This window comes from Sitophilus oryzae, unplaced genomic scaffold (assembly GCF_002938485.1).
Source record: "Sitophilus oryzae breed Bouriz unplaced genomic scaffold, Soryzae_2.0 scaffold_815_pilon_pilon, whole genome shotgun sequence".
In the NCBI taxonomy this organism is placed as follows: Eukaryota; Metazoa; Arthropoda; class Insecta; order Coleoptera; family Curculionidae; genus Sitophilus; species Sitophilus oryzae.
In genome coordinates this window covers 2,143,615-2,168,818 of record NW_022147434.1, presented here as the reverse complement: position 1 = coordinate 2,168,818, position 25,204 = coordinate 2,143,615, and the positions used below count along the sequence as shown (strand labels likewise).

At 31.3% G+C, this 25,204-nt stretch overlaps 1 protein-coding gene across 3 annotated transcripts in view; it reads right to left on the bottom strand.

Annotated features, from left to right (window-relative positions):
- Positions 1-1,044: 1,044 nt before the first annotated feature.
- LOC115889542 (MFS-type transporter SLC18B1-like) overlaps positions 1,045-25,204 on the bottom strand; it is a 42,613-nt gene continuing 18,453 nt past the window's right edge. For all 3 annotated transcript variants that reach the window (XM_030909576.1, XM_030909575.1, XM_030909574.1), the window contains exons 2-10: positions 22,146-22,353; positions 19,533-19,606; positions 19,325-19,472; positions 13,168-13,236; positions 12,495-12,585; positions 9,856-9,992; positions 4,793-4,986; positions 3,799-3,894; positions 1,045-1,554 (exon numbers count right to left, since the gene is read on the bottom strand). In XM_030909576.1, coding sequence (XP_030765436.1) covers positions 1,236-1,554; positions 3,799-3,894; positions 4,793-4,986; positions 9,856-9,992; positions 12,495-12,585; positions 13,168-13,236; positions 19,325-19,472; positions 19,533-19,606; positions 22,146-22,353 — 1,336 coding nt within the window. In that variant the 3' untranslated portion in view covers positions 1,045-1,235. The remainder of the gene's footprint in view (positions 1,555-3,798; positions 3,895-4,792; positions 4,987-9,855; positions 9,993-12,494; positions 12,586-13,167; positions 13,237-19,324; positions 19,473-19,532; positions 19,607-22,145; positions 22,354-25,204) is intronic.

Sequence of the window (25,204 nt, the reverse complement as noted above, 5' to 3'; positions counted from 1 at the left end):
GCATTTATAATAATTTTTTAGTGAAGGTTGAAAAATATATATATTTTTCGTTTATTTATTAATATCTCTGAAACTATCGAAATATATTTACTCTACAAACTATTTTCAACTCTAAGAAGCGTCTTAACAAAATCAAGATCGGAAACATCGAAACAAGTGATGAGTGGTGAGAAGTTTATACACTCCACTAACTGAACCAGAACCGTTCTGCTTTCCAAGTGAAAACTTAAATCGAAACTCAAAATCCTGGAAGGCTCCATCCGTAACCTGGAATTGGAATCATCCAAGGGTCTAAGACACTCTAAGAAATTTCTCAGAACTTACGACCGAAAAAAATCAAAGATTTTCCTTGATTTAATTAAGAACAATCACGGGGTTTTTAACAGGACACTATCTCCTCAACGAACACCTCAGTAGATTGAAGCTAAAAAACAACGGCGAACGTAGATTCTGTGGCGAAAATGGGGACACACCAGAACGGCTCATCACTGAGTGCCCTGAGACGACAACTATTCGTGCCATAAACATTTGGTACGACTGATATCGGAAATGGAGAACTACCCTCTGTGAAGCCGTCTCAGATACTGGCTTTTGTAAAAGCCCTGAAACTGTATGATGAGTTATAACTCGTTATAACTCAAGAAAGAGAGACACACAATAGATCTGTAATATTGCGGTAATTAATCCTTTTACCAAACATTCTACATCCTTTTTAATGCAGTAATCAGAGATTAAAAAATTATAATGTGGGAAAATTTACGGTGAACAGGCAGTTCTAAAAAGTTTTCTAAAATATACAGGAAAATTTAAAAGAAAATTCACGATTTTCAACCTCTTTCTTTTTCATAGATGTGGGGTCGAAAAATACCACCCCTGATAATGGTTGTACTTGATTGTACTTGTATTTAAGACTCACCTTGTATAAAGTTATTTTATTAAATAAAACACACAACACAAAATATGAAAAAAGTCTATATTATTTTATATTGTGCTTATTAAAAAGTACATAATACATATATCTACTTACAAATAGGTAGGTATGGTTTAAGAACACAAGTAACACATCATTACAGAGATACCGCAAAATGAAAAAAAGTGTGATGTAAATAGATATCAAGACCAATTATTTACAATTTTTTAAAATATAATACTTAAAAAACAACGATAAAAAATATAAATAGTCGAATGTTAAAAAATAATACTAAAAGTCTTATAAACTGACATTAATATCCGTCTTATAATCTACTACAAATGCTAATATCCTCCACTACCGGAGTACTTGTAGCTTCAAGATAAAATACAACGTTATCTTCTCCCTTTTTATTAGGTACTTTTTCAATTGACTTTGACCGTTTACTTCGAAAATAAATCAACGTTATGACACCGGCAACAAAATTGATAATAGCAAACGTCGTCGAAAGTGTAGGGAATCCAAAATGTTGCATCAATACACCGCCTAACACTGGTCCCACAACTTCCCCCAAGGAATATACAGATGACCATAAACCGGCAATGACGCTGTGGGTTCCTAGACATTCGTGGAATCCATTTTCCCTAAAAGTAGAAAACAGTTTAGAAAAAAATCAGAAAAACTATAGAAGGAGTAAAACACTATTTTTATATTTGAGCCGTCAAGTTGCAAAACCCGTCTGCGTATTTCCATAATATACCATGAGAGAGCATAGAGTATCTGAGCCCCGCCCTCAAGCTTAGTTCAGCAATGAAGATGTCTCTAACGTGGTATAGAATTGGGAAATGTGCCAAAATCGGGTATAGTTCGTAGTCGCATTACTGTCGTAACTTTTATGTAAAATATAGTATATACCTAATCTTTATCATTACGTTAAAAATATCACTACAAATAAAAAACCTACGAAATAACAATAAATATAATTAATTTTTAATATTAATTTCTTTAAAATATAAGTTAAAAGATGCCCCAATCATATTTTTTGTTCAAAAAATGTTCAATTTTTTTTCGAAAAATACATTTTCAATGTGTTCCTGGGATTTAAAATATACCATTCCTAAAAAACCGAAATGGGCTATTCTTATAAAGCAGCTGGAGTAGCTGGGATTTTTCCTGCCCTTCTAAAGAATGGCAAGGAAATAGCTACTTACCGTCTATTAAACATTACAAGAAGCAGCTTAGCGATGGAATATATACAAACCATCTGGAGAAGAGCGAAAGGTATCTTCATACCCAAAATAGTCAAAACTGACTGGGCCAACCTTAAATCATTTAGGCCTATTAATCTCACATCGTTTATACTAAAAACAATGAAGAAAGTAGTGGAAAACCATATTGGACAAAATTATATAAAGGGTATTTTTTACATAAATCATATAACGGTTTAATGTCAGCATGTATACAGGGTGCTACAAATTCGACGTACGAACATTGCTATCTCGGTAACCGTAATAGATACGAACATGGTTAAATTGGGGCAAAGTTCCGCTTTGTGATGTTCACCAAGATGCCATCAAAAAAGTTTTAAAAATTTCAAGAATTGCTGAGTTTTTTGGAAAGAAACGGATTTTTTTGAAAATAAATTTGATTTTTTCCTGTCGTTACTTTAAAGAAAATCAAAAAACTAATTGCACATTCTCATAGCCACTTTATTAGGGCTATCTGATAGTATTTTTAGATTTTCAAATTAGCTGATAATTTGTGGGATACAGAGGCCAACTTAATTTTTTTAAAAGCAGATTTCATCAGCAGATGATGAAAACTGATGGTTAGCTTCAAATTTATGATTAGCGAAACTAGCGTCCAGTGTTAAAAGCAAAAGGGTTTGGTATATTGCCGTGAATTAGTGATACATTTTGCTGTTGTAACACCAAAGATCCCTGTAACTGTAATGAATATTTTTTATTTGTTTTGTTGCTATAATAATAAGAGCCTTGTCATTTTTCCGTTAAATCCAAAATCTTATATGCGATATCTTAAAATTAAATGAGATAAGTTCCGTTCTAATGAGCTTAACTGAATATCTATTTCTAGCGTCTGTCTACTTCAAAATTAAACGTGAAAATGCATAAATAACAACCTTAAACAATGAAGGCATATAATTTACTGTAGTTTTAAAAATACTTTATTTTATTATCTATAATTTTTATATCCTTTTTGGCAAATTTCCTTTACGCAAGTTTTTATTATCGAATATTCATTAAACAGAGTATCAATATCTACTTATTTTATTTTTTAATTAATTTCTGGAAAGGAACTGTTTTTAATTGGATTCAATAAATTAATAAACTTGTATTTTTAATAATAAATTTTACAATTTTATTGTCTAATAAAAACGTGGTTATTAAACATATAAAAATCGGGACATTAGGGCTTTGCATGGGGACGCGGGACTTTTGGATCAAAATCGGGACGGGTGGCAACCCTGCACAAAAGGCTCTTATGATATGCAGAAGCCTGGCGGGAACAAAGCTGGGAAAAAAATCAGACAGCTCAACTGATTAAAAAATAGTTTCTAGTTTCAAAAAACATTACTTCCACGATAAGTGGAAAGCAGAATGAGGTGGCACTAATCAATTCCTTTTACAAATAGATGATAGTTAAGCTACAAAATTTTATGCAATTTAGCAAAACATAAATATAAAAATTAAATACAGTAGTGTCGGAAAAAAATGGCGTGAGAGTGGGCTTGGAAATGAGGACGCTTTCATTTCACATAAAAAATTACAGTGCGATGTACATCGATCGTCATTTACAGGTTCCAAGACAACTTGATGCCGTTTTTTTTTCAATCATACTGTATATTTTTTCTTAATATACGTACTTACATAGAACTATCCAGTATATACTGATAGGTTGGCATAAGGGACATTGCAATTAATATTCCTAATGCTATCAAAACCACTATGTTTAACCATATTGAACTAAAAAGGAAAAACATATTATTTTTAAGCGACTTTTGTAAGAGCATAAACTTAAAATCAATCAATTTTTATTAAATATTGTATTTTTGTCAAAAGTGGTGGTTTTAAAATTAAGCCATTCGCGGTGACGGTGTCGCATAAAGCTTGAAAATAAAGATTGGCATTTTCGAAAACTAGACGCCTTATTTTTGGGCATACGGTATTTAAAAGTTGTCACATTTTTTGTTTGTTGTTCAGTGTTTACTGGCTTAGTATAAGCCTTGTATAAGTTAAAATGAACACTGAACAAGAAACAAAAGATGTGATCTACAAAATAAAGTGTATAGTTTATCTGAAGTCAGTTGAAATAGATTGGGACTTTTAATTTCGGCACTATCTTTGTCGGCGCCTTTTCAGACAAAAGAATTAAAAGTCTTAGTACTTCCAATTGACTTCGGAAACACTATACTTGAATAGTTGTATTTGCATATTTTAAATAATTTTATTCTGTTCTTTGTATTTTTTTGCTTTTTCACGATACGACGCGCGACGGGAGGAGGTATATCTCCTGAAATGGTAAGCATTTTCTGTCGGTTAGGCAACTTTGTTTTACTGAAATACCACTGAAAAATTGGTCTCCGTTGGATCAACGCAGTGGTGTTTACATTTATTTTATAGATTTTCCTTAAAAAAACAGATTTTTTTTTCAAGAATCCCTACATTTGCAAAAAACAGAATTCTTTTCAAGAAATGAACCCGGCACAAACATATGTATAGACATTATTTTCGATATTTATATTATAAATTATTTTTAATGACGTTCTGCAATGTTATTTTTATAATTTCCGTCAATGTTAAAATCAAAAGATCTATGAAAAATAATTTTGAAACTTGACTAATAATTTTTAACTGAACTTACTCTTTTATTTGGCTGAATATCGGCGAGGGACCCAAAAATAACAGAACCACTGAACTGCAAAGGAGGCTCGACGTCATTAACCAAGAGTAATTGTTTAGCTTGTCAGTCAACCAGCCAATTATTGGACTAAAAATGCCATACGAGGCAGTCAGGAACAGGAACATAAGACCCACTTGACTAGGTGTCAAATTAAACTGAAAAGAGAATTGTCATTATAAATTCGGTTATAATGTGACGGAACATTAACTAAAGTTGGGTGTACAGGGTGTTCCATTTTGGTTGAAATCATGCGGTAACTCCGCTATTAGAGAAGATAGAACGGTGCGGTTTCTATATTCTATACAAACATGTTCCACTTTTTGTCAAACGGAAGATGCTGTAAACAAAATTTGCATTGCCCTCTTCGTTTCTGAGCTACAGGAAAAATTTTGCAATTTGGGGCTTGAAAATCTTGAACGCTACCGTACCGGAACTTTTAGATATTATATATGTTACGGTTAAGGTCCGATATTCGGTTAATATCGACATTACCCGGTTAATCTCGAGAATAACACAAAACAACCAAAAACAAAACCAAACCCAAACATTAACCCAGTGGTTTCCTGTGGGGCACCTCCCCCTAGTGAGGCGCGAGGCTGTTTCAAGGGGGGCATGCAGCTGTTTCAAAAATATCATCTTCGAATACAAACCAAAAAAGTCCATAAAAAATTATTGTTTCTTATAATAAATAATTATTTTTTTATGTATATTTTTACATAATATTGTATATTATTTTGTAGCCCATTAAATAAATTATAATATTAGTTGAGTATTTATTAAATTAGATTATTAGAAAAATTAAGGGGGCGGCACAATTTTTTTTTAAATTAAAGGGGGGGGCGCAGGTTCAAAAAGGTTGAAAACCACTGCATTAACCGATATTAACAGGACATCGGACTTTAACCGTAACATATATATTTAATCGGTTTAGAAAGTGCGGGATGTTGTGACCCCATTGTTTTCTATCCTCCCACTGGCCATCGTCTAAATTTCTCATACTCATGGCTTGAGAAACTCCTTCGTACCAAGTTCCTTTTGGGCAACCTCTTTTCTTTCCAGTGATTTGGTATCCAGTTCATTGTTTTTTTTTGGGTAATCTGTTGATATTCATACGTTTTACATGGCCGTACCAGACAAGTTGCCTTCTTTCGATGTCAGTCATAATTGTGTCCAGGGTCGGACTGGTCCATAGGGACCCGGGTGGATTTTTTGCGTATATTTTCGGTTTATGTTTTGGACAATTTTTCCCTATTGATTTGTTGTTAGTGTTTGAAATCTGGGAACTACCTGTAATGCAATGCAAATATAAATATTGTTAATCCACGAAAAGTTTTCGGGATAACTTCAGAATGTTACCGTCACTTTTTTCTTTTTTATTTCTATTTAAGAAAATCTAATAATGAACGATTTTAAATATAGGTCTCGGTTGGCAATCGCCACCCTGACTGTATAGCCAGTGATCTGACCGTGTCCTGAATTCCCATTTGTTCCTGGATATTTTCATTTCTCGCTCTCTCGGTTGTGGATACTCTGACGGATCTTCTTAGTTCATCCATTTCGGTTGCATCTATTATTATTCTATGTTTTTCTGCATTCTCCAAGTTTCTGAACCGTATAACAAATTACTTTTAATTAGAGTGTTATATATTGTACTAGCGTGTACCAGCGACTTCGTTCGCGTCGAATTAATCATTTGCAATGGTGATGATAAAGCAAAGCAAGAATTTCCATTAACATACAAATTGGATTAAATTGTCTCACATTTATGTCAGCATGAGAAAAAACAATATGGCGATATTATTATATAACTTGGTAATATTTGAGGGGTAGTTTCATCTCGTTGGAATTTGACTTTCGAAAAATCCGTTTGCCAAAAATAAGCTTTTTACGTCAAGCAGTTTAAGCAGAATCGTGGTTAAGATATTACCCAACTTTTTGGAACAAGAAAACTTGTTAACACCCTGTAAGATTTTTTAAAAAATTTCAAAATATGTAAAAAACCAAATAAATTATGCTAACCCCTCCTTATCGAACCTCTACACCCCACAGTCAATCCGTTTGCCAAAAATCAGCTTTAAATGTCAAGCAGTTTAAGCAGAACCGTGATTACTCAATGGTTATATTTTATGAAACACCCTGTATAAATTTATAAAAAATCTTAAAATATGTAAAACAACAAAATAAAATATACGTATTTAAGAGTTTTCCGAAAAACTCACCGGTTTTTAAATCAAAAATATTTTAATATTTGAGGGATAGTTTCACCCCCTTAGAATATGAGTTTCGAGAAATTCCTTCTTATCGAACCTCTACATCCTAAAGTCAATTTGTTTTCCAAAAATCAGCTTTTTACGTCAAGCGCTTTAAGCAGGATCGTGATTAATCAATGACCACATTTTTCGAAACACCCTGTATACATTTTTAAAAAATCTTAAAATATGTAAAAAAACAAAATAAAATATACGTGTTTAAGCGTTTTTTCGGAAACTTGACCGTTTTTTAAATAAAAAATATTGTAATATTTGAGGGGTGGCTTCACCCTCTTGGAACTGGAATTTCGGAAAATCCCTTATTATCGAACCTCTACACCCTAGAATCAACCTGTATGCCAAAATTGAGCTTCTTACGTTGAGTGGTTTGAGCAGGATCGTGATTAATCAGTATATCAGTCACTTAAGGATTTTATATATTAGTATAGATTTCCTACGTTTCGTAATTATTTTACTCCAGAGATGTATCACTCTCGTTTTTATTTCCTTGTCTGAACCCGTTTTGTCAAATGTCACCCCTAAATATTTATATACCTCCAAAGTATACCTCACAGGTTTCTATTTTTTCTGAGTTTTCCAGTTGTAGGTTACAATTTTCCCTTCCTATGTACAGGGTGGGTCAAATTCGACGCTTTTAAATGGAAACACCCTTTTCTATAGGAGATAGACAAAAACTAATATCAGTGTCTGGAGCTTAATTTTTGTCAAAAACATGATGGTGAAAACCGCATATCGATATCTGTTACCGTTTCGGAGTTACGGGGTGTTTTTCAAAAATATGCATTTTTAACAAATCGCTGTAACTTTTTTGCTATGGAAAATTTTGTTTTTTTTCGAAAACATTTCCAAAGTACCTTTTTACGTAGAATTTAATGGTTTAAGTATAATTTTTTAAAATTAATAATTTAAGAATTATCAACAGAAAATTTGATTTTTATATAGGACACCCTGTATATTTTAATTTATTGAAAAGAATTTAAAATTAGCTTTCCAAAAATATAACACACTTGATATTTTGCTAAATTCCTCTTCGAGATATAGAGTATATAAAAATTCGCCGGCTTTAAATAAGTAGGCTTTGAACGGCACCGGCTGTAATGCAAAAAAATTCTAGCTGTGAGCATCAATTAAAACGAAAATAATATTTGCTATGAGAGATGCAGAATTTTATAACAATTTAAAATATATTTAACCAACATCAACACATTTGAACTATATCTAATAACAATAAAAATAAATAGCAAACCAAGACATGAGATTTTGCTACAGGTGTTCGACATATCGACCGTCTTCTGTTATGGACAGACGGGTCAGTTTTTGAACATTTCTCGCGGAATTCATTAACTCGGTGGGGGTGAAAGATACCCCCTCATAACTGCTAAGTATTTTTAATTCTTGTCTACATAATATGGAAGAATAAGGAACCTTCATTCTTCCGCAAATATATGCATAGGATTAGATCCATGGGCACTAAGTTAGGCGGTCTCGACGGCCAATGGCTGGGATCTTGGTTAGCTATTCAATTATTCTTGAAATTGGCTGCAAAAATTTGCGGATAACTTCAGCGTTCAGAGGCGGTGCGTCGTCTTGCTGGAAAAATAATGTTTTCGAGTTCCATTAAGGGCATATCATCAATAAGGAGTCCAAAGCCTACTAGTTAAAAGTGGCGAACTTTTAAAAATTCTGTATTTTGAAGGAGATTATAACAAAATATGAAGTGTGCTATATTTTTGGAAAGGTAATTTTAAATTCTTTTCAGTTAATTAAAAATATATATCCGTTGTCCCAAATAAAAATCAATTTTCCAACCGATGTCCCAAATAAAAAATCAATTTTTCTGTTGATAACTCTTAAATTATTAATTTTAAAAAATTATACTTAAACCATTAAATTCTACGTAAAAGGTGCTTTGGAAATAGGCCCTTATAAAAACTATGCTTACATTTTTGCTCTTTACTATCAAAAGCAGATAAATTTTCGTGGACCCCCATTAACATCTTATGGACCCCCATTTTTTGTTCACGCCTACGTAGACCCCCAGCAAGTCTCCCGTGGACCCCTGGGGGTCCACCTGGACCACTTTGGGAATCACTGGTCTATCTCCTATAGAAAAGGGTGTTTCCATTTAAAAGCGTCGAATTTGACCCACCCTGTACAAGTAATTCGTTTTTTTCCATATTTATTGTTAGTCCCCCTCCAGTCCACATAGGTTTCTTTTAGTTTACGGGCTATAATCTAGGTCTTCTTTATCCCCTGCTAGTAGCAAACTTCTCAGTAGCGATTTTAACTAATTTACGAAAAACTGCATCTCTTTTTAAATTAAAACTGAATAGGTAACAATGCAAAACCAGACAAATGTTAACAAAGTTGTCAACCAACCTGTGATTCTATTCAAAGATTTTATTATTGCCATATGTAATTTGTTGTGTTGACTACAATTTTTAACTGAACTATTTGGACAGTTCAAAATTTGCATGGGTTTTCCTATGTTTCCCATGCCGATGTACCACCCGTTATGTTCTGAGCCGATCCATATCCATTTTACAAACTACCTAAAAGTTGCTGTTATCTTGAAGGAATTGGTTCAATCTTATAAAATAGCAGGTAAAAAGCAGTTAGTTTAGAATCTAACATCTAACTGGTTAATATCCAAACTACTTGGTAAATCTGGTCAAAATAAATATTTTTTGTCAGTTTATCAAAATAGCTACTAGCTTAGACTGCATGTTGCAACATTCTCAATAATTTGCTTACCTTTCTTAAATGAGGTTCTAATGTCGGCTCGAGAAATGAACTTGTCATGGAACTTATAATTATAATTAAGCAGGTAATTAGTACTGAAGGGAGCTTCAACAAGTTTAATAGGGACCCACTTTTCTCCAAGTCATTTTCTGCAAAGAAACATTAACATGTAATTAAATTACTCGTTTAAAATTATAGAACTATTTAGGAATTTACTTCTTCTATTGCACATCGCATTAATATTAAATTTTTAAAATAATATTTTTTTATTAATAATAAAATATACAATTAATTGTAACGTAGTAATTAAAATTATGTTGTTCAAAAATTCGATATTATTTATTATTATTTTACTGGATTTTCCTAATTTACGAGACCTGTTATTATAAGCTCAAACATTCCAGTTTATATTTATTATAATAATTATTATCTTTATGTGTATCCGTTATTTTTAATTAAGTAAAATAATTATATCTAATATCCGGGGTGTTTCAATAAACATGTGCCATCACTTGTAGGGAGCTTCCTCACGTAAAAATAAGATTTATTTTTCATGTTAACATAGGTCCAATTCTGCTTTGTTCCGAAGCTACAAGGGGTTAAAATATTTTTTTTTTCGTTTTGCTATAATTATCTACTTCTTAAGTGCTTTTAGAAATTAAAATGAAATTTTGAATGTAAAAGTTACTTTAAGTGCTACATATTTTAATGCTTAGAAAGTGTCTACATATTCAACAGGGACGTGCGTATGGGTTATCACTGAAACATTTTTCTAAAAAAACATGTGCACCACTGACTTTTTTCTCTTGTTAGCAAAATTATGTAGGCCGTTTAATGCCGATTAAAAGTTGTATCTTGATATTTTGTCGATTTCAATCTCCTTGATGAGATAATTGCAATTTTATTAAGCACAATTAGTAGACACAATATAGAATTAAGATTAATAAATCATTTATTTAGCCTAATCTATTATTATCATAGACTATTATTATATTTTATTAAAATTTATTACACTGATTTTTAGGGCTACCTACAGCAAATCCTAAAAAAAAATAATGGTATTTGAGTTTATTACAAAAAGACCAATTTTTTAAAAGTTTTAACATCTTATTTTCATTTTTTGCACAAGGAATCAATGAGTACTTATTTAACACTTTGGTCAGTTAATGACCCATTAAACATTTTATTGCTATAAGACTTGGATTAAGGCAAATTCATAAAATTGCGTTTATCTCAGCAAGGAGACCGAAATTGGCAAAATATCAAGATTCAACTATTAATCGGCATTAAACGGCCTACATAATTTTGCTAACAAAGGAAGAAAAGGTCAGTGGCGTACATGTTTTTTTTTAAATATTCTAGAGATATAATAACCCATATGCACGTCTCTGGTGAATATGTAGACACTTTTTTAGCATTAAAATATGTAGCACTTATAGTAACTTTTACACTCAAATTACATTTGAATCGCTAAAAGCACTTGGAAGAAAATTATAATAAATCGATAAAAAATGAAGTTTTAACCCCCTGTAGCTACGAAACAAAGCAGAATCTATAATATATAAATTATTTTTTTTTTATTTTTCCATGAGGAATTTCCCCACCGGAGATCGCACATGTTTTTTAAAACACCCTGTATGAAAATCTCGTGTCACGGTATTTGTGGTCGCACTCCTCCGAAACGGTTTTCATCAATTTTTGTATGTAATTATTATGTATGGGAATACGTCGTTAAGTATATTTCATTGGAGATATAAAAAAATATATAAATATTGCATTGTTTATAAAGGTGCATATTCTAAAAATATTTTGTTTTATACCTATAGGGTGTCCCAAAAAAAGTAGTCTATTTTTATACTTCTATTTTTCATTGCATTTTTATCAGTAAAATATTTAAATTTTGGGGGTGATACAAAACAGGGTGATACAAAATATTTTTTACATTAAATTTATATATACAGTATATCTCTGGATTCTTTACAAAAGAAAAAATTATTATTAACATTTCGAGGAAAATGCATTCTCCATAAAAATTTTTGCTTATTCTAAAATCGTTAATCGCGTTTATACTCTTCCAAATTTTCATACCGTTTTAGAGAAATTTGAAAATATGGTTGAATTAAGTCTTCAAAGTCCTCAAAATCTAAACGTTTCTATGGTAATATAATTTCGCTTTCATTCTTTGAGAGATTATCATTGATAGAATTTTAATAAACGTCATATTTTTGCTGTTTTAAAATGTTACAACAATAAGTCTGTTCGTTTTCCTGTTATTATCGATTCTGAATCGTCCTAGAACTCTCCAGCGCATGCGCAAATGAAATAATGTCTTCATATTTCCTTCTGCGCATACGCATCACAATTCTAGGACGGTTCAGAATCGGTAATAACAGGAAAACGAAAAAAGCTAATTATTTAGTTCAAGAGAGTTTAAGGCTATTTAGTACAAGGAAAGGGTGATAATAGGTATCGGAAAATATGATACTTAAAATACAGCAAAAAATATGACGTCAATCAAAATTAATAATAACCATCTTGGAAACCCTACTTAATATTAATCTTGATAGGAACCATTTGCCTAATACGTTTTCAAGATTGCAGTGTATCCGACACAGAAGACCATACAAAATACGTAATAAAAATATACTTACTCTCAGGATTTGCCAATAAATAAATATTTAAAAATGCTATCAGGATCGTGGCCACTCCAACAACGTAAAATGATAAACCAAACCCTCCAACCTTCCTAGAAGAAACTACATTCAGTAATTATTTACCAACAAAAGAGTTTAAAACAATTTTTCATATTAAAGCATAATCATACCTCAGACTTTGGAGAGCTTATTTTATATAAAGTATTATAACTGTGATATGATGCTAACAGAAGTTTATAATTCTTATCAACTAAAAATTGGTGTTTTTAAAATTGGAAATTATATTAAAAAATAAGAAATTTTATATTCTACTTTCGTTAGTATATTCTGCGTATTCTACTATTTATAGACTTCTATTCTATCTGTGATAGTACCTACAATAATACAATTAATTCGTATATTTTTTGGGTATATGCCTGCAGGATAGTGTTGAATAGAAAATGTATTAATTATATTTCCTTAAAGCAAAAATCAAAAATTTAGCTTTAAAAAAACGTACCTACATTTTGCTAATAACACAAACTGAACGACCTAGACCTTAAAATCAGAAAAATATTTTTGTCGTTTTTTGATTCTCATTAATAATTTATTAAATTGACATTTATTATCAAAGTCGGAAATACGATTATTTGTTTTATGATATCGTTTGATGAATCGTGAAAACTCATACCGTAAATAATACTCCTCCGACTGCGGGTCCAGCACTTAAACCTAATCCAACAAATGTTTCCAGAAGGCCCTAAAATTGAATAATATACAAAATAATAATTTATTTTATTAAAAATAATTTTCAAAAAACATGTGCCATCTATTTATTAACTTTAACTATTAAGATTTATTTTACATATCAACATAGGTCCGATTCTGCTTTGTTTCGTAGCTACAGGGGGTTAAAGTTTTCATTCTTTTTCGATTTATTATCATTTTTTTGATATGAATTGAATCAGCTTTTAGCAATTCCAATGAAATTTTGAGAATTTTGAATCATATTTTAATTCTAAAAAAGTGTCGACAGATTTACCATTTTACAGGGACGTGCATATGGGTTATCACTGGAATACTTTTCTTCTAAAAAAGCATGTGCACCACTGAGTTTTTTTTTTCTCTTGCGATCAAAACTGTGTAGACCATTTAATGCCTATTAAAAGTTGTGTCTTTCTATATTGTCCATAATAAACTTGATAATATAAACCTAATTTTATTAATCACAATTTATAAAATTAAAATTAAAATAAAACTAATAAATTATTTTGTTGTTAACACGTATATTTTATTTTGTTTTTTTACATATTTTAAGATTTTTTAAAAATGTATACAGGGTGTTTCGAAAAATCTGGTCATTGGTCATTGGCCTAGCGTTACTACCGCAAACCACCGAAGCTGCGGGGGGGGGAGGCCCAAAGGGGGCCCGAAACCTCTGAGGTCCGGAAATAAAATAATATAAATATAGAATTATTCCCAAAATAGGGAATATGGGAGGAGGCCGGGGGGGGCCTAACTCAAGTTTCGCGGGGGTGGGGCATAATTTGTCGCTACGCCACTGTCATTGATTAATCAAGATCCTGCTTAAAGCGCTTGACGTAAAAAGCTGATTTTTGGAAAACAGATTGACTTTAGGGTGTAGAGGTTCGATAAGAAGGGATAATTCGAAACTCGAATTCTAAGGGGGTGAAACTATCCCTCAAATATTAAATTATTTTTTTATTTAAAAACCGGTGAGTTTTTCGGAAAGACTCTTAAACACGTATATTTTATTTTGTTGTTTTACATATTTTAAGATTTTTTATAAATTTATACAGGGTGTTTTATAAAATATGACCATTGAGTAATCACGATTCTGCTTAAACTGCTTGACGTTTAAAGCTGATTTTTGGCATACGGATTGACTGTGGGGTGTAGAGGTTCGATAAGGAGGAATTTTTCGAATCTCAAATTCCAAGAGGGTGAAAACGCCCCTCAAATATTACAATATTTGTTATTTAAAAAACAGTTAGTCTTTCGGGAAAACGCTTGAAATTTTTTAAAAAATCATACAGGGTGTTCCAAAAAGCTGGGTAATTTCTTAACCACGATTCTGCTTAAACTGCTTGACGTAAAAAGCTTATTTTTGGCAAACGGATTTTTCGAAAGTCAAATTCCAACGACATGAAACTACACCTCAAATATTACCAAGTTATATAATAATATCGCCATATAGTTTTTTCTCATGCTGACATAAATGTGAGAAAATTTTATCCAGTTTGTATGTTAATGGAAATTCTTGCTTTGCTTTATCATCACCATTACAAATGATTAATTCGACGCGAACGAAGTCGCTGGTACACGCTAGTTAAATTTAATTATAAAAGACCTATTTTTAAAAAGTTTTAACATCCTGTAACTTAAAAACTATGCATTTCCGCATCCATGTTTATAGGAACTTTTTTCGTATTTTTTGATCAGGATTCAACGACTATTTATTTAACATTTTGACCAGTTAATGACGTTAAAATTTTAGTTGATAAATTAAGGTAAAAGGCTGATATTAGAACTGAATTAAGCCATATACATTAAATTACGTTTATCGCACCTAGGAGACCAAAATCGACAAAATATCAAGAGGCCTATACAATTTTGCTAACAAAAGAAAAACAAGTTAGTGGGGGCACATATTTTTTAGAAAAACATGTGCACCACGCAAATATCCCAGTGATAACCCAAATGCACGTTTCTGGTGAATTTGTCGACATTTTTTTAGCATTATTATATGTCGTATTTATAGTAACTTTTACCTCTTCTACCATGTTCGAATCGCTAAAAGCACTTGAAATAAATTTATAATAAATTGAAAAAAAAATAACACTTTAACTCCCTGTAGCTATGAAACAAAGCAGAATCGGACCTATATTGATATGAAAAATAAATCTTATTTTTATGAGAGGAATCTCCCCACGAGAGATAGGACATATTTTATGAAACATCCGGTATTAGGTCAAAGTATAAGATATCTCACTTTTGTGTGTTTTATGTGGTTTTTCGTTTATGAGTAGAGATACAAAGATGAGGATTTTACATTACTGTGCTACTTTTTGATGAAGCCAAAGATACTGCTACACACAAATTTGTCCTAACCCTCTTAGTTCCTGAAATACAGAGTGAATTTGAAAATATTGCATTTTTCGACCCCCTCCGTATCTCGGTTAACTTATAACTTATGAAAAATGAGCCCCATAGAATTTTTCACTTAAAATACAGTGGCGTAACTAGTTTTTCGCTGGGAGCTGTCTAAATGGAACCAGTACTAGATTATAGTATGTATATTATTTTTTTATTTTATTTGCCTATTTATGCCTAAATCAACCTAGTTTAAAAGAGTATTATTATTTTTTTTTAATTTAACTAGATAGTTTTGCTGTCCGCCGTGTTATGTTACTAAACTGTACCGAAAATGAACTTGTGCAGCTTTTAGATTACAATGAAACTAAAAGAATTTCGGACTTCCATTGTCTTTATTTATTTTGATTAACACAACGTTTCGGTCAGAAGAATCACTGACCGTTGTCAGTTTAGTTTACACTTCGGTGTAATTCCTAAAACTACTGAGCTTTTATACTACAGCCAGGTATTCGCCCGTGAAGAAGTTGCATTGGTGTGTTTTATCAGTGGTTGCCTACATCGTAACAATACAAAAATAAAATATAGGCCACAGGACATTCTATTTAAAAAAAAAGTTATGTTTGGGCAAAGGTTTGGGTCATATCAGCGAAAATCCAGTTATGCCACTGGGTTTTACGTGGAAAACTCTATAGGACTCAGGGACTCTATAGGACTTTTCATCTTTTTATTCAGTTATAAGATAACCGAAATCCTTTTAGTTGAATGTCAAGAGTGCGGAAGAGAGATAACATCACTTATCGGGCTTTTCAGTCACAGAAAAGCTCATGAAAGAAAACGCCTTGCGTAACCATCTTTTGATGCGTGTCAAATACTCGTCAGCGAGTAACGGTAGTAAGTGAGTAAGATAACCGAGCTACAAAGGAAGAGAAATAAAACATTTTCAAATCGCCCTGTATTTCAGGAACTATAAGACGGCTAGAATAAATCTGTTTAGTTTTATAAAAGACCAGAATAGTAATGTGAAAATTGCATCTTTAATCTACTCATAAAACACACAAAAATGGGACAACCTGTAAATATGTTTCGATCCATAGAAAAAACTTAAATAAAAAGTACCGTATGATCGAAAAAAAACGGCGTCCAGTTGGCCGGGAAATGACGATCGATGACATTTCCCATATAAATTTACATATAAAATGACAGCGATCTTCATTTCATAGCCATCGCTGACGCCGTTTTTATTCGATCATACGGTATAATAACCTAAATATAAAGCTAAAATCAATCAGCAAATATTTTGCTTTAAATCTTAAAGCCTATAAAACTGTTGTAACTTGTAGAAAATGTGAGTTGTACCGGACGGATATGGTTATAGAGGCTCTTACCAGTACAATATTCCGTGAACATAGAAACTACTACGTACTTTTGGAAAAAATGTTAAAGGTTAAGGTTGATTCTCTCACTATACTTTCCGCTCCGTACATAAAATTTGATTGTATTCGCACTATTAAACGTAACCATGGAAACGGTACGGAAACGGAACGGATTGCCTTCCCCTTCCCATTCATTGCATTTACATGATATAATATTTTACGTAAATGGAAGGGAAACGGAAAGTAGCGGATGCGGAAGGTATAAGTGAGAATCAACCTGTATTTGGACACAATTTTCTTCTAAACAAAAGTGTTTCATTTAATTAAAAAAATCATAAAATTCATTAAAAAGATTATTATCATTACAAAAATAATAATAATCCTTTTAAATTTTAAATTAATTAACGGTTGGGTTTGTGTTTTTATTGATGTCCTCTAACGGATAAATGAAACACTTTTGTTTAGAAGAAAAGTGTTTCATTTATCCGTTAGAATGTTTCATTAAAGTGTTTCACTTATCCGTTATTTCACAAAAGTGTTTAATTTATCCGTTAGAGGGCATCAATAAAACATAAACCCAACCTTTGAATAAGAAGACTAAGGAAGGAGCATAATGCTATCCATGTATTCATGCATGGTGGGCGGAAAAGCCACCATAAAAGCTCTCTAGGGTGGGGATCCTTGACAGTTCTGTTTGACGATTCATTTGACACATTTGAATTTGATTTGAAATTTTGTGGATTTGTCAGTCTTTACGGAGCTTATTTTATGTTATTTATTATTTATTCTACTACTGATAGTTGTATAAAGGTAGTAAATCTAGATGGAAATTGTGGCAGAACTTAAATTAACAGTGACACTATCGCGATTTATCGAAAAAGACTCTAAAATAGTTGGTTGTGTAGCGTGCGGTAGATCTCGGCAAAAATTGAGTGAAATAATGGAACAACTTTTCGCTCGTAAGTGACTATATAATATACATACGTGTAGTAAACCGATCATTTATGAAATTCACTTAAATTAACTAAATTATATATTTTTCTTGCATTTTAGCTTTTATTTATTACTTGTCAAAGATTAGATGTCAAAGAATTTAGATATGTTAATTTGACTTACCTGCTTCAGTAGCGTATAGTGTGTTAATAAATACTTATTATAACTTATCTATTTTTATTAGAATTATATATTTTTATAACAATTTTAATAACTACCAACATTTATTCACAACGTAAAATAAAACAACAAATTATTGAGTCTACCCCACGTCTATCCTACATCATAGTTTTACATTTTTTAAATAAAATTAGAACGACACTGATAAACCGGAATTTAAGTCGGCCATATTTGAAGCCCATCGCGGTGTACCTAAGATTTTTGATATGCTCCTTCCTTAGTCTTCTTATTCAAAGAACCCAACCGTTAATTAATTAAAAATGTAAAAAGACTATTGTCAAAAATCATTTGTGACACTAACATAAAATTCCACATTTTCAAAACTAGACTATTATGGCTTACTAGATTTAACGTTTGATGTGACAAGAAATAATTTTCGTAGATCAGCTTCGGAAAACCTCTTTCTTTTTCTCAACAACTATGCAAGGTGACGTTTTTATACAAGAGAGAAAAATGTAGTAAATACTTACAAGAAGAACCTTTTTACAAAAAGAAATCAGTTGTTACAGTACAATTGCAAAACATTTGTGCTAAACTTGTGCTAAACCTCATGCTAAACCCTCTGTGTTTTTTTTTGTAAAAGTCAAATGTTGAAGCACCTAGCAAAACATAGACAACCCTAATCGCATTCAAATCAGAATACCGGTTCTTAAAGTACATATCTTTAAAGAACTAATTATTTTTTTTAATTTGATGTCTTCTAACGTACAAATGAAGCACTTTTTTATAGAAGTAAATAATATTTAATTAACTTTTTTTGATTATAAAAATACGTAGGAGTTCTATGACCACAGAATATTGGGAGACCCTGTTTATATAGTTGTATAGAGTTGAGTTAGTAAACAAATTATTAAATTTAACTCCAATAATGACAATTAATTTATTGTGTTGTATGCTCTTACATACAGGATATATCAAAAGGTTTGCAAAAAATAGGTAATAAAAAAATATTAAGTTAACAAAAAAAATATGCAAATCAATTCATCATACCCAATATACAATATAAAACCATTTTAACATATGTCATGAACATGAAAAATGATGATTACCAAATGTCAGCAATAGACATAAGAACGCTTAAACTGTAATGTTATTTCTATATCAATAAATTATTGAGTTTTGATGATATAATTGCAGTGAAGCTATTACATGTACTTATACTTATTCTAATTCTGTTATACTTACTCTAACAGCTCCTGCATGGTCTGGAAATATATTTATTATAAGTACGTAACTAGCTGTACTATAGGCACTAGAACCTAAAGCTTCCATTCCTCTTATTAGGAAGGATAATATCACAAATGGTGTATAACTTTCAATTTTATCTAATAATCTAAAACAGATTAATTATAATAATGCAATATTTCATGTCTATTCTAATAAGTTAAGTTACCCGAAAATAATACTGGAAGTTCCTGATACAAATAATCCGTAAATAAAAATATTCTTTGCGCCAACTTTAGGAAGCTGAAAAAATATATCATATAGTAAAACCAATTTTCTTTATAAGAAAAGATGCAAATTATTAAAGAAATGTCCACATAAAACGTTTAAAACTTTACGAAAATTCGAAGCACTTTTACACAAAAAGCTTCGTTTGTCCATTAGAGGGCATCGAACTTTAATCGAATAAAATTCAAAAAATAATAATATAATATAATAATAAATATACAGGGTGGTCCAAACTGTATTCCGGAAACTTCGGCAGCATATTCTGCAGATAAAAATAACTAAAAAATTTTATATAAATATATGTCCTAAAATGCTTAATTTCGGAGATATAGAGTGTAGAAGTTTCATTTTTATTTTTATATTTTTTCCAAATAATTTCTGAAGTAACGTATATATAGTTGGATGAAAATTGGTGTCTGGGAGTTTTTTGACATGAAAAATTCGATTTTGATGTCAATATGACTTCTACTGGTAGAGGGCGCTACCTACATATTTTTTATCTGGTTTGAAGAGTAGTAACTTTTCGTCCGTACCTGTATAAAACTACTGAGTAAGAAAATATACATTTACAACGTTTTGTACGCAAAAAAAAGTCTCTTGGTAAAAATCGCTACGAGTAATGGTTCTCGAGATCTACTGTCATTGACATAAACTAAACCTGTTGACTAAATAGAAATTAGACTGAAATCATAAATTTCAAATGTTTTGGCGCCAAAAGTTGAACAGAAACTATTTTATCATCATTTTTTCGAAGAAAAATTTATGATTAATTAAAAAAAATAAAAAGTTCCAAAATTTGCCATTTTATTGAATGAAGTTTTGAAATTGAAGGTTTATTTTTTGTCAATGACATGTATTGACAGTTCCAATTCTTAATATCTTGAGAACGGTTGCTCGTAGCGCTTTTTACCAAGAGACATTTTTTATGTAAAAAAACACGGAAATGTATATTTTTTCAGTAAGTAGTTATATACAGGTACGGACAAAAAGTTATTACTCTTCAAAACAGTTGAAATACATGCAGGAGGTGCCCCCTACAAATAGGAGTCATATTGACATCAAAATCAAATTTCTCGTGCCATAAAACTCCCAGACACCAACTTTTATCCAAATATTGACATTACTTTGTATAAATGTATGTCCTAAAATGGTTAGTTTCGGAGATACAGGGTGTAGAAATTTCATTTTTATTTCGATTTTTTCCAATTTATTTCCATTTTAGGAAATACATTTATACGAACTTTTTTACTTATTTTTATCTGTAGAATATGCTACCGAAGTTTCCGGAATACAGTTCGGACCACCCTGTATATTTTTTACATTGTAGATTAAATTTATGAATGTTACTTATTCTGCATATCTCCAGAGGAATACAATTTTGGTCCCATATAATTTAGCGAATTCATACCCAACGCAGTTCTGTTTTTCGTAAGATTAAGATGTTTGTGTATATTAGCTCTAGTGCTATAATTATGGTGTATTGTTTTTTTTTCGGATTCTAATAGCATAAATCTAACGACATTGAGAATGTTTAAGATTGGGGAATCGAATATAGCAACTCAGTGTGAAATAATTTCGGTTTTCTAAATATCACTTTTAATATGTAATTTTGTAAAATGTTTAAAAGCCTTTAAAAAACTGTTTTGGTCAAAGTTTTGGATGCATTTCTCCACTCCAGAATCCCATAACTCAGAATAGATTCAACAAATCATCTATCTATATACCGTGTATTTCTCAAAAGTGGCTCACTTCTATAACTTCTTTATTTTTTCAGATAAAAAAACGAGATTTGATATGTTAGTATATGACTTAAATTAGAATTGATTGACGTATTCAACTGTTTTCGATTACTTTCTATTTCACCGTAAATGACCGTGTATTTCTTTACTTTATTCGATAGGAAATGATACTCGCTTAAAAAACTGTATTTTAAATTTCATCTTCATAATATAGAGTTGCAAGGCTGTTCTAAAAACACTAATTTTTAATCAAGAAGCCTTGGAAAAATAGATTTGATCGTCTAATGTTTTTCGTGTCTTATCCTGGCCGGTTAAAAAATGCCCAAAGCATATTTTTAATAATATCTCATTTTTTTCAAATGGAACGAGGGTGGCTCATTAGCATACTTAGAAAAAGAATTTTTTACGAATAATTTGGTACCATACACTTGGTATTTCGACTCAAATTGTCGTTATGAACCGCATGTTACAATTAAAAAAACATATGCGAAAATGTCAAAAGTTAGTTGACATATAAATGATATATCATTCTATTCAGAGTGTCATTTTCTATCGAATAAAATAAAAAAATATCGAGGTGTCATTTAAAAATCAAAAGTTCAGTCTTTTCCGGTGAATCAGAAAGTGACCGAAAACAATTGAATACGTCAATCAATCCTGATTTGTGTCATATACTAACGTACCAAATCTCATTTTTCTATGTGAAAAAATAAAATAGTTATAGAGGAAAAACCCTTTTGAAACACATCCGGTTTAAATGGATTATTTTTTAAGAAAACAATATAAATCTCTACAACTACGGACCAATAACTTACTACTTTACCAATCACTGGTGAAGAAAGAAACATTACTAAAGCGTAAAATCCGAACACTAGGCCGGACATAGTGTCTGTCATTCCTTTTTTGGTAGCAATGGCTGGATAAAACGGCGACATTATGGACATGGAGCAAAAGCAGATAAAATCTGCCGCTGCTAATATTGCCAACGATACTTTTTGTCTGCATGTAAAACGATTCTTCTTTCTGAAACAAGTAACAGATAATATATTTTTAATGCCAAGCTTTATGACATTTAGAATTGTTTAAAAGTTTATAAAATTATAGTATATAATAGTTTATATATAGTAGGTATACGTGAAATAGACATAGCCTTTATAGACTTTGTGAAGGTTTTCGACACGTTATATCCTAAAGCAATAATACAAGCCATAGCGAAACAAAATATTGACAGGCCTTACATAGAAACTCTCACCAATTATACAAAGAAGCAAAAGTACGCTTCAGTTTCTATTCATTATTCGATAATGATCAGTCAAAAATGAAAAAAGTAGAACTGGTTTTCACTTTAACTGAAAGTACGAATTTACTGATCATTTAACATGAAAATGTGTTCTGACGTTCATTATTTGTTCAGTATCACTGAATCAGTCAGACTGCGTCAGCGAAACTGACAAGTGAGAACCCGCCTTAAGAGTAATGATATATAAAACAACCGCAAAGTTCCCAACTGGCAAAGGAGTACGACAGGGAGACGATATCCCCAAAGCTGTTTACAGCAGTCCTAGAAGAAATCTTCCGTAAGCTAGCCTAGACCAACAAAGGACTAAAAATAGATGGAGAATTATCTAGATTCGCTCACGACATGCGACATCCAAAAAATGACAAAATATGATTTTTTTCAAACGTCACAAAAGTAATAATTTTTGCGACGTGATGGAAAATTGAACGTTTGAAATTGTTTAATATTTAAAATAATTTGTGGCGTTTGAAAAAAATAGCAACAAATAGCAAAATAGCATAGTTGTGAACGATAAAAAAAATTGGAAGAGAAACATATGCTCAGCAGGTAAAAGACCATACCATAACGTGGTGGTATACTAACGCTCCTAAAACCAAACCAGGGATAGGAGTATTTAGGCCGAAATCTAAATACTCCGAATCAATGGACACGTGTAGGAAAATTGGAACAATTTCCGTTGCACGTCATCAATGACACCATGCGTCGTCTTATGGAGTTTGCTGGTGGTCGTATTATGATGTGCAACAGAAGTTATTTTAATTTCCCTATACCCCAGTATCGTTCAGGCGAAATCTACACTATCGAAAGATGCGTACAATTTACCTTTCCTTGAAGAAGTAAGAACAATCTTCAGATTGTCACGGGGTTTTTAACAGGACACTCAATATGTCTCCTCAACAAATACTTCAATATAAGAAAGAACGACGAATGCAGATTCTGTGTGGAAAATGGGGAAACACCAGAACACCCCATCACTGAGTGCGCCGAGTCGACAACGATTCGAGTCATAAAGTGAGCCTCTGTGAAGCCGTCTCAGATACTGGATTTTGTCAAAGCCCAGAGACTGTATGATGAGTTAGAACTCGTTATAACTCAAGGAAGAGGGACACACAATAGATCTGCGGTGATTAACCCCCCTCCAAAACAATCTACAATCTACATTCTTGTATGTTTTGCAAACTACCGTCACATAATAATTAACGGTCATGGTAGTTTATTGCTATATAAAACATAATATATAATATACATTTTCAAATAATAATAATAAATATGTAATAAATTTACAACCACTATCAAAATTAATTAAATTAATTACGAAAATATTTACTCTCTGAATGTGTTTATTATGATTTCTCTTAAAAGTTCGATGCCTGCGGCTTGGGGAAGGTCATTTCTATAGGAAATCCATACTTCGTTCCAATGTCAGATGCAAGGTAGAGAAAAATAAATAAAATAAAAAATCAAGTTTTATTACTAGGTAACTATTTTTAAAAAATGAAACACGTAAACTGTTAAGAGAATTATAAAAAAACATTAGTAAGTTTACTATTTCGCAACTATAATAATATTTATGATGTTGATTTTATTTCCTTATTGTTTTCTTATTCATATTTTGAAAGAAATCTCTATATCAGGTTTTCCGTTAGGGGTTATTTTAAAAATCTTTTCATAGATATAGGGTGTCTCAGAAATAAGTGCAAGTATTGTAAGTGGTAAATCTGGTCAAAAGAAACATATTTTCTTTATATCATTTTTAAAATAAATTGAAAATAACCGTCATTTAACTTGGAAAGTTAAAAAAAAATGAAGCATGCTATTAAGTGCTTTTCAGATTATTCGACGCTCTGTGTTGCCAGATGGTCAAAAAAGTATATGCAAAAACAAATCGCAGAACTCCACACTATCCGAAGGGTTTTGCAGAGGTACGTTACTTTGTTAAAGTTGTGTTTTATCACACAAAATAAAATAACTTATCCACAACATAAAAAAAGATACTGTTATCAGATCGAGGTAACAAACATTACAGTTCTTTGTTTTTCCTTTTTCACACAAAAAGCTTTTATTATTTCTTTAAAAAATAATAAGAAAAATAATAAAAGCATATTATTTATTTACACCCTGTATATTCGTCAATTGATTTAATATATTCCATAATATGTCTAATACTAAAACAGACCTCGACAAATCTAGAAAATTTCCCATTATAACATTACAATAAAATAAATACAGTTCCGTCATTTAAAGGTACATGTTATACAAACCGATTATATCCACATGTACTGCATACTTAAATATTTCTCGAACATATAACTTTAATTCAAAGAAAAACAATGGTAAACAAACCATTATGGAAACTTTTAGAATTTTATAGAAAAGAATATATTTATAACTGAGAAAGGACAAATATTCTCTTTATACAGGGTGACAATTGGAAAACGAACAGTATTTAATACTGCCTCTACCGATGATAGTATGAAAATTTGGCGAAACACGTCAATTTACATATCAAGGGGGACAATTTTTGAGGCATTTGTTGTCGTGTTACTTTCAACCCCTTGACCCCCAGGGCACCTA